This window comes from Panthera tigris, chromosome D2, assembly GCF_018350195.1.
Source record: "Panthera tigris isolate Pti1 chromosome D2, P.tigris_Pti1_mat1.1, whole genome shotgun sequence".
NCBI lineage: Eukaryota > Metazoa > Chordata > Mammalia > Carnivora > Felidae > Panthera > Panthera tigris.
The window spans coordinates 86,876,113-86,886,467 of NC_056670.1; the positions used below are offsets into that span (position 1 = coordinate 86,876,113).

The 10,355-nt window shown below is 51.5% G+C and overlaps 1 protein-coding gene across 1 annotated transcript; it reads left to right on the forward strand.

Moving 5' to 3' along the window:
- The first annotated feature begins 837 nt into the window (after positions 1-837).
- On the forward strand, positions 838-9,942 carry LOC102969051 (cytochrome P450 2E1). The gene is made up of 9 exons (XM_007079713.3): positions 838-1,023; positions 1,962-2,121; positions 5,119-5,268; positions 5,691-5,851; positions 6,281-6,457; positions 7,481-7,622; positions 7,873-8,060; positions 8,493-8,634; positions 9,502-9,942. Exons 1-9 carry the CDS (start codon positions 847-849, stop codon positions 9,690-9,692), a joined length of 1,488 nt encoding a protein of 495 aa, XP_007079775.1. The 5' UTR covers positions 838-846; the 3' UTR covers positions 9,693-9,942.
- Positions 9,943-10,355: the final 413 nt, after the last annotated feature.

Here is a 10,355-nt window from a genome sequence, read left to right on the forward strand (position 1 = left end):
TTTTCCAGAGTGGCTGCACCAGCTTGCATTGCCACCAGCAATGCAAAAGAGATCCTCTTTCTCCGCATCCTCGCCAACATCTGTTGTTGCCTGAGTTGTTAATGTGAGCCTAATGTAATTTTTTTTAGAATTTGATAAAAATTATTCTAAAGAATAATTATTCTAAAGAATAATTTTCCCTTAATTTTCTACAAAAAATACACTTTTATAATAGATATTAACTTTTTCAAAATTGGTAAATTCTTTTTCTTTCTTTTTTCTTCTTCTGAATTTTCCAGTTGCTTTGACCAAGTGGAGTGGAATTCAGCTCTTGAATTTCCCTGTTCTAGTCCTCATGAGTTTCACTGCTAGTGATTCAGGTACTACTGGAGGCTGCTCAGGCGAACCTGATCAGATGTTCAGAGACTTGCGTTATGAGATCTAGCATTTGGCCATGGAGACAGCACATAATTGATGCAGCACATAGATCCTGCCCCCAAACAACACGTGTAAACTTAACTTGAACCCTCCTGTCCAAACCAGTGTCCATGGTCTGACCTATGGGCTGGTGATATTCCCCTGGATGTTGTGTCGGCTGACTTTGGTGCAGATGCCAGCATTCAGTGTTGACAGACCCTGGGGATCATAAAGTGGGTACTGGGATGGAGCTTCTTGGATGCAACTGCTACAGGAATCAGCCTTTGAAATGATGGCCAACAGTAGTTAATTATAAATTAATATCTTGAGCCCAAGGAAAAGGAAGGTGGCATTGGTTGGATGGTTACCCTCCTTCCTGAGGGTGTGTTATAAAAGCTTTGTTTTTTTTCCAGATCATTCTCACAAGTCAGTAGTGACCCCAAAGTCACCATGGCTGCCCTGGGCATCACAGTTGCCCTGTTGGTGTGGATGGCCACCCTAATGCTTATCTCTGTCTGGAAGCAGATCTACAGCAGCTGGAAACTACCCCCTGGCCCTTTCCCACTGCCCATTATTGGGAATCTTCTCCAGTTGGATTTCAAGAATGTTCCCAAATCTTTAACCAAGGTAGGAAAAATATCATTGATTTGGGGGAGGAGAATTCACGGATTAGACATAATATGTGTGCACTCAATTAATTGTCAGACAGGTTGCTATTCAATACAAGCCTGTTATGAATGAACTGACTGAACAGTAGTATCCAAGAGTGACATTAAAAATATTTAGCTGGTGGTACAGCATGGGCGTGGAGCCCTTGAGTGGGCATTGGCCATGGTCATCCCCAGAGGCCTCTGCTTGAGCCCAGTGTTAACTGCTCTGTCACTGGATGTCTTGGTGAGGCCAGTGTGGCTGGGGTTGCTGCTGCTGTTTGCCACTGCAAAGCACGGAGAAGCCATATATTCATACCAGGTACACACTGTAGATGCCAGACAACAGGGTGAATAGTGGTCAACCTGTGTGGCACCTCCACCTACAGTTGTTGTGAACAGTGAATGAGCTAAAGAATCTAAAAACTGAATGAGTTGCTAAATCTGTTACATGAGTTCATAAAAGAATGCCCAAGAGCCTAGTGTTTGCAATAGGGAGATGTTGACAGTGGTTTGTGCACCATGGAGGACGGACTTGTGGAGGTCAGGACAGTGCTGGCTCAGGGTCCTCCAGTAGCACCCTGGGGTCCAGAACTTAGACTGGGGATAGCAGACAGTGGGGGTGATGGCACAGATGTGGTCAAAGGGGCCACAGGGGAGGAGCAGGAGTCAGCCCACCAAGTTAACTGTGTTCAGGCACATGTGTCCAGGTGCCTAGGTGTGCTGGAACCTCCCTCCCTGCAGAAGAAAGCCTCTGTGGGGAGAGTCTTTCCAAACTGGGCTGGACAAAGACTGTCTTTTCCCAGATCCCTCTGTCTTCTCTTGGTGAATAACAATTTTGGGGGTCAGTTTAAAGCCTGTCCGACTTCTTCCATAAGTTCCCAGTGGCCTCACTTATCTGCTTGCTGGTCTCTGCAGTTGGCAGAGCGGTACGGGCCTGTGTTCACCTTGTACCTGGGCTCCCAGCGCACCGTGGTTCTGCATGGCTATAAGGCAGTGAAGGAAGTCCTGCTCGACTACAAGAATGAATTTTCTGGCAGAGGAGAAATCTATGCCTTTGCGGCACACAAGGAAAAAGGTGAGCCCCACTTCTCAGAGCACCCCCATGGTGGGGGACCAGCCAGGTCCTGAAATACCAGTGATGACAGCCACATAGTAAATAGTACAAGATAGAAAGGTAAAGAGACCCTCGGACAATTCAGGTGCTCATCACATACTGTATTGAAAGCTACCATGACAGACTTGCTCTAGAAAATGTAGGACCGCAAGCACCCACGCACTGGTGAGCAGGACAGATGTGTGCTTGCAGAGAAATGCCACAAAGGAAAATGCCTCCAGCAGTTGAGCTGTGCCTTCCTCCTGCACACGTTGTAGCCTCCCGGGTGTAGCCTCAGTCCAGAGAGCCTCCACTCACAGCCCCACCTGCTCCTGGGTGTCGAGGCTCCACCCTCCAAGGTCCCTCACCTAAGATGAGGCACTGACACCACGGAGCAATCTGCTGGTCTGTGGGGCTTAGCTCAGCTGCGGTTCGAATTCTCCAATGAGGAGGCCTCTGACACCCCACCTGGGATGTTCTTGGACCAGGAAGGGTGCTGAGCGCACCCCAGCTCACAAAGGGACCTCCACATGATCCTGTCTTGCCAGCCTCACCTCTCTTTCTTCAGCAGCCCATGTCTCCAGCGCCCTGGGTTCCCCGTATCTAGAACAAACGCTGTCACCTCCTGTTGGGGTCTGGGGACCTGCCTGATTTTTATCTGAGTGATGTCCAGACTGTTGACTCCAATCCCCACTTCCTGTGTCTCCTGGGACATCCTGGAGATCATGGGGGCACCTGCTCACATCCCTGTGAGCTCCCTGCCTGCCCCTGCTTGCTCCTCTGGACTCGCGTGCTTATTCCTTTCTACTTGCTCACTGTCATTTAATGAGATTCTAAAGCAGATTAGAAATGAAGCCATGTCCCATCTACCCTACAAAACCCTGCAGGCCCTAGTTTCTCCTGGCTTAGCTTTGGTGACAAACCTCTAGAAAACCTGTATCCATTTTATGTAGAAATTTCAAATCAATGTGCTTCCTGTTGTGTGCGCTGTTCTCATGGTGCTGTCCCCTTATTCCTTTATACATTCCCAAGGTCATACCCTGTCACTATCAGTGGCATTTGACTTTCTCTCTTGGATGTTGTGGATTTTGCTTCTTTGGGGTTGTCAAAAGCAAAGTTAACTAGTCAGTGTTTGTCATTAACACCACAGGAGCTTTGCTGCCCCACGAGAACAGCAGTTGTGGGTCAAGGAGCTCTGTCTAGCTCCAGGGAGACCTTATCTGCCACCCCTGGTCCAAGTCATGTGTCCCTGAATGCAGCCAGGCCAGGGCCACTTCCCATTCCATGGGCTGGACTCAAAGGGGGCTTCATCCCCTCCTGATAGTGGCTCCTAAGTCATATTTTCACATGTACCATGTGGCCCAGGCTCTGTACATGGCATACATCTGGTTCCCCAGGGATAACAACGCAAATGTTAATTATCAGCATAATAGTGAGCACAAGGTGTATGTTAATGAAAAAAATTTTTTTTTCATTTCAGTAAATGTTTATAAACCTGTGATGGAGAATTGTTATTGTATCCATTTCAGCCTGTTTTGGACCCCAAAGTCTTGGCTCCTCTGGAATCTCTCCTTCTGTCTATCTCTGTCTTTGTCTCTGTCTCCGTCTCTCTGTACCATTTAAAACAAAATTTTTTAACGTTTATCTATTACTGAGAGACAAAGAGACACAGAGCATGAGCAGGGGTAGAGAGAGGGGAGGCACAGAAACTGAAGTAGGCCCCACGCTCTGAGCTGTCAGCACAGAGCCTGACGTGGGGCTGGAACTCACGAACTGTGAGATCATGACCTGAGCCAAAGGTGGTCGCCTAACCAACTGAGCCACCCAGGTGCACCTCTCTCTGCCATTTTAAAATTATCTACCTCCTTGACTGTCTGTCCTCAGTTGCCATGTCAGAGCCATTGGCTGGGGGAGGGGGCGAGGGGATGTCCACTGGGCACTCCCTCTTCCTGCTTTCTCTGCAGCTTCCTGGGTCCTCAGGACTGGGGACCCAGCTCACAGCTCTGTCTTCTGGCCTCCTGAACACACATACTCTGGTCCCCTCACTTGTCTGCCCTGCATCCTGGGTCAGCGAGTCTGCTGCTGCCACTGGAAGGTTGAGGCTGCCCTCCCCCTGAGGCTGTCAGTGGTCCCACAGACACGTGGGAGTGTGGTCACGTGTGCCCTGAATTCCCTCTGGGCTCTGAGCTGTGTCCCTGGTATCCACCCAGCAGCCTCTGCAGCGTCCAGCAGGGATCGAGAGCTCAGCATGCACAGACTTGATCCCAGGACCCCCAAACTCCATCCCAGCTGTGTTTTTAACCAAATCTAACCCTAATGTCTAAGTAGGGCCTTGGGTGCCGTGCACTCTCTGTGCACCCACACCTAGTAGGGGGCCATGCTGTCTGTCAGTCCACCTGTCCTTCCCCACCTCATGCTTCCCTGCAAGGTGGAACTGAGACCCTCAGTCTGGTCTGTGCTTCGTCATCTCACTCCTCCCTGTCCCTCCCGTGCAGCCACACTTCCTTCTAGAACATACCTTGCCTTGGCCTTCCTCAGATCTCTTCCCTCCAAGGGGAACATGAGTGAGGTCTTCCCAGATCCAATGGTGGGCAGAGTCTGGGAGCTGAATGACAGCTCAGGTTTTAGTGAGGACACTTTCTGAGAAGCCACAAAGCTGCAAGTTAAGGTATTTGCAGTGTGGAGGTTAAAAATCAGTGGAAACAGGACAGCTTCTTGGGAATTTTGTGAACAGAGGGAAAAGGGGTGGGGGCTCATCTTGCTGTGCAGCTGAGGCTCTGTGTCCCCTGGGGAGGTCTCCAGGCAAAGTGGAAGGAGAAGGCACACTGATGGTAAGAAGGGCGCCCCTGGGAGGGGACATGCAGTAGGGAAAGGAGCAGTGGGGAGTAGCCGAGAAGGCTTCTCCGAAGCTGGGCAGCCTGGGCTGTCACCCTGCCTTCGGCATGTATTGTGACTGGGTGCTTGTCCCCTCTGCCCTAGGAATTACGTTCAACAATGGGCCGAGCTGGAAGGACACCCGGCGCCTGTCTCTGAGCATCCTCCGGGACTATGGCATGGGGAAGCTTGCCAATGAGGAGCGGATCCAGAGGGAGGTGCCCTTCCTGACGGAGGCATTCCGGAAGACCCAGGGTGTGTGTGGGCCAGGTCCTTGTGTGCACTGCCTGGGGCGGGGCGCAGGGGCTGGATTGGTGCGCACTGCCTGGGGCAGGGGAGGGGGTCAGGGCCAGGTTGTCAGGCTCACTGAGTGGGGCTGGGGGGGGGCAGGGCTGGGTCCTCGTGCGCACTGTCTGGGTGGGTTGTTGGGCCCCAGAGTCATCAGCAGCCGCTGACCCCGACAGGGTGGCGTTACCCTCAGGACCCTCTGGCAGCTAGGGGTCCTCTCCACCTCAGGTGGAGCAAGGGCGCCAAAAAGAAGGGGACCCCCAGTAGCTCTCACAAGGCTTTCAGAGTTTGGGCTGTGTTCAGGGCCACTGCTCCCAGGTGCTGGAAAGCCTTAGTGGGGGGGGGGTAGGTTGGGGTGTAGGGTCCCTGACAGCTCACCTGTGGTCCAGGACAGCCCTTCGACCCCACCTTTGTTCTGGGCTACGCCCCCTGCAACGTCATCTCGGACATCCTCTTCCACAAGCGCTTTGACTACACGGACCAAACCGGGCTGAGGATACAGAAGCTGTTCAACGAGAACTTCCACCTGCTCAGCACCAGCTGGCTCCAAGTGAGGCCCCCCCACCCCCTAGTCTGTACCTGCCCTCTGAGTTTGGCACAGGACAAGGTGGGGGTTGGGGGATGGGCGGGGGCCCCAGGCGCTTGCGCCTGGATGTTGCTTCTGGAGACCTCCCCGAGGCCCCAAGTTCCCCTCGCTGACCATGGGACACCTACGGTATTACACTTTAAAACAGTACCACACTAACACGTGACTTCACACACCCGAAGTTGTGGCACCAAAAAGTTACTGCGAGCCAAAATGTTCTAAATAACACAGCTTGATGGCCATCAATTCAAGTTGGAAAAGTTTTTAGCCCAGGACACAAAACCATGTTGCATTTGCAAGAAAGAATAGTAAGATAACTCTCTCTCTGTCTGTCTCTCTCCCTCTCTGTCTCTCTGTATCTCTCTGTCTCTCTCTCTGTCTCTCTCCCCCTAGTTATATAACATTTTCCCAAGCTATATGCGCTACCTGCCTGGAAACCATAGAAAAGTAATAAAAAATGTGTATGAAATAAAAAGTTATACTGCAGCAAGAGTGAAGGAGCACGAGGAGTCGCTGGACCCCAACTGCCCCCGGGACTTCACTGACAGCCTGCTCCTGGAGATGCGGAAGGTACCGCAGACACCGCGAGTAGGGAAGCTCTTCTGCTCCTTGCTAGGGGCTGAGACTGCTGGGGGGCGGGGCGACTTGGCTGCAACCCACACTGCCTCCGCTGGGCATGGGTGCTTCTGGCTCTACACCACTCTGGCTTCGTATGACTACCACACCTGCTCCCACGGGTGTGGAGATAGGGCCAGCCTGCCTGGCTGGCCTCAAACACCATAGGAGGTCTGCAGTGCTGGCCAGCAAGAGGGGTTTCTTGGGAGAGCCATCAGTGGCTGTGGGGCTGGTGTGTGGGCCCTTCCTGTGGCCCCCTCCAGGCTGTACTTCGTAACCATTTCTGACTTTGATGACTGTGTCTCATTTGCTGTGAAGGCCTCCACACTCCTCCTTAGCACATAACCCCCAAATTGTACATGAGTTCAAGGGTTTCCAAGCCTCGCCAGCATTACCTACCTGAAGGCCCTCCAGGCCCCCTAGGCCCCCCACTGAGATGGTGATGTTTCTCCTCCCTCCTTTGACGTCTCTTGGGGCTCTAGAACAGCATGTGAATTCTGGAACTGATTTCCCTGGAAGCTGATCTATCACTGGGGTCCTCACTGCCCCACCTTGGTGTCTCGCTTCTTGGTGACTTCCTGCCTCCTGGGAATCAATGGTGCTGACTGTGGGCTTGGAGAAGGCCAAGAGCAACCCCTGTGACTCTTGGGTTGTTAGCAGAGGCCCCACAGTTCAGCTCTGGGCTGCTGGAGGTCACGGCTCCGCACGGGGGAGAGCCTTACTCCCCAGGACAGTCCTCAGCTCTGTGGAAGGAGCACAAGACTCAGCACCCTGGGCAAGGGGCACAATATTGCCAATGGCCAGTTTTGTGGGAGCCTTGGTGCTGCTAACTGTGTGGTGGAGACGATCACGTTTCCACGGGATAGCCTCACACATACCTGCCTCCTTCCCTGGGAGCTGGCAGGCTTGTCAGGCTCTTTTCTCATCCACCTGAAGACACCCTCTTATAGAGTCCCTGGCTGTCTCTAATATCTGCAGGAAAGATACACCAAAGAGCCTTGGTTCACCTTTGACAACATTGCTGCCACCATAGCTGACCTGTTTTTTGCGGGTACAGAGACCACCAGCACCACTCTGAGATATGGGCTCCTGATTCTCATGAAATACCCAGAGATCGAAGGTATGCCAAGTAGTGGGCAAAGATTTCAGGGCCATGCAGCTGGATTAACTGGATTAGCTATGATCAGCTAGAGGCTAACATGCGAGAAGCTTAAACAGACTCACAGAGCTTGGTCGTCTTGGCACTTGTGGTGCCCAGGATGCCCTGGAGCACTGCTGACAGTGCTCCATAAGCATCTGCCAGATGGGTGGGGGCATGGGTGCTGAGCCAGCCTGGAGTCGATCCCTTACATCTGTTCATGTTGTGGCAGAGAAACTGCATGAAGAAATCGACAGGGTGATTGGGCCAAGCCGAATCCCTGCCATCAAGGACCGGTTAGAGATGCCTTATATGGATGCCGTGGTGCATGAGATTCAGCGATTCATCGACCTCTTGCCCTCCAACCTGCCCCATGAAGCAATCCAGGACACAATGTTCAGAGGATACGTCATCCCCAAGGTCAGATGTGAGCCTGGCGTGCACACGCTGAGCACCACCCTGCCAGCACATCAGCCAGCCTCCAAAGGGCGGGATCCCTCGGGCGGACATGGCTGAATGGTGGGGGCCGGGCCAGCATTCCCACCTGCAGAGTGCTGCTTCCCAGAAGTCCTCACATGGGCCTGGTGACCAAGAAATGGAGAAAATCTGGAAAGGGGACCCTGGGACAGTGCCTCGGGTTTGTGGTATTTCCCCACCCAGAAACCAACAATGGTATAATCTTGCCCAGGGCTCCTCCTCTGATGAGATTACAGCTCTTGTCACCATTTACACTTGACTCCTGACTGCCTTCCATATAGTCCTTAAGCAAACAACTTCCCCACCTGGAGGTCCCAGTAGGAAGCTCATGTTCTATTAACTTGATGGACTGACACAGGCCTTTGCTCCTTCTAGGGTACAGTCGTGGTCCCAACGCTGGACTCCCTCTTGTTTGACAACCAAGAGTTCCCTGATCCAGAGAAGTTTATGCCAGAGCACTTTCTGAATGAAAGTGGAAAGTTCAAATATAGTGATTATTTCAAGGTATTTTCTGCAGGTAAGAAGAGTGCAGACGTAGCCCCTTCCCCGGGGAGCTGTCCTGGTTTTTGCTCTCTGCCGAGGCCATGCACCTTCACTGGGCCTGCCTTCTGGCCACATGTCCCAGATGTGTCTGTCCCTGGTTTGTGCTCTTTGCCGTGGCCATGCACTTGCACCAGGGCCTGGCTTCTGGTCACAACATGTCCCAGAGGTGTCTGTCCTTGTTCACAGAGCCCAAATGACATTCTCTTACTGGAGGTCCTGGGAATGAGATGATTTATTATTTCTGCAAAGCAGATACTTCATTCAGTGCTGAAACCCTTATGTATTTAATAGGACTTAGTGAACGTCTTTCAAAACTCTAGTACCTAATTCTCCATAATTTTAAACAAGCGTTAATAAGCAAAATCTAATGTTTGATTACCTGGACTCATCATGGGACCATCTGGCCCTCTCTTGGGCCCCGGCCTCATTCTCCAGGGTCTTTCCCTAGGGGTTGGTGGGAGGGAAGATCATATAACCAGCTCAGTAACACCCAGCGTTAGAGTGTTTGGCTTCCAGCTGTGGCCCTGCTTCTTTCCTGTAGGATGTCAGGGTGAGCACTGGACAGACATCTCTCTCCCAACCTAACGTATGCTTATGCTGCTGAGTCCTGGTGACGGAAGCTGTATGAAGGCTGGTCCCGGAATATGTCTATCACAGATATTCTTATACTGAAATGTGTTGTGTGCTTCCTTTCAACAGGCAGAGAGGGGGTCAGTTTTGCTTTAGGGTGACAGTTTAGCCACAACTCCTCCCCCCGACCCCCTCTGCTGCCTCGCCTGTAGCAGTGCTGCTGTGTCTTGAGGCTGCCTCGGAGTCTCAGCAGCACTGTTGTCACTTGCAGGAAAGCGGGTGTGTGTTGGAGAAGGCCTGGCTCGCATGGAGTTGTTCCTGTTCTTGTCCGCCATTTTGCAGCACTTTAACCTGAAGCCTCTCGTTGACCCCAAGGATATCGATCTCAGTCCCAGCACAATTGGGTTTGCCAAAATCCCACCCCGTTACAAGCTCTGTGTCATTCCCCGTTCGGGTGTGTGAGGCACACATGCCCTGAAGACCCCTGTCCTAGGCTCTTTGATGCAAGCCTGGAGTCTTCCTGCTCTCCCAAATCCCCTTGGATGCCTCCAGGAGGACTCTCCCCAGACGGTCTCATCAAGGGTAGTCAGGGCTTCACGGGGAATAAATTGGCTCAGAGATGCCGCTTTCCAGAGTCACATTCATCAGACAGAATTTGACAGCCAAGTCCAAAACAGATCGTGTAAGACTAATTAAACAAATTGAAACAATTGTTGACCTAGTTGAATCTATATTCGAGTCCCTGGAAACAAGGGTGAGTGAGACCATTGTAGTGTAAACACCTCTTCTGGGAAAGCAGAGCTACCCAGTCACCAGGGTTCACACAAAACAATACAAATGCTATTGTGTACTTTGAAAAGGGGGAAGTAATATACCTTTGAAGGCCTGTTAGCCACGTCTAAAATATATCCCCTACCATCTGTCCCTAGGACATGAAGGTATCCCTCTGGACTCACTTGTCAGCATCCTTCTGGGCTATATTTTAAGATTAAAATATGATTGAAAAGTCAACATAGACATCTGTTATCATCTCTTAACGTTAAAATGTGACTTTGTACCTGGAAGAAAAAACTCTAGGCACATGGGGACCTTGCATGAAATGAGGCAGAAATGAGGAAATCATTA

Excerpts from the sequence above, each read along its gene's own strand:
- LOC102969051 (XM_007079713.3), top strand. The coding sequence starts at position 847 with ATGGCTGCCCTGGGCATCACAGTTGCCCTGTTGGTGTGGATGGCCACC. Across the intron at positions 5,269-5,690 it reads GGCATTCCGGAAGACCCAGG|GACAGCCCTTCGACCCCACC; the intron begins GTGTGTGTGGGC and ends CCTGTGGTCCAG. Across the intron at positions 8,635-9,501 it reads TTTCAAGGTATTTTCTGCAG|GAAAGCGGGTGTGTGTTGGA; the intron begins GTAAGAAGAGTG and ends TGTCACTTGCAG.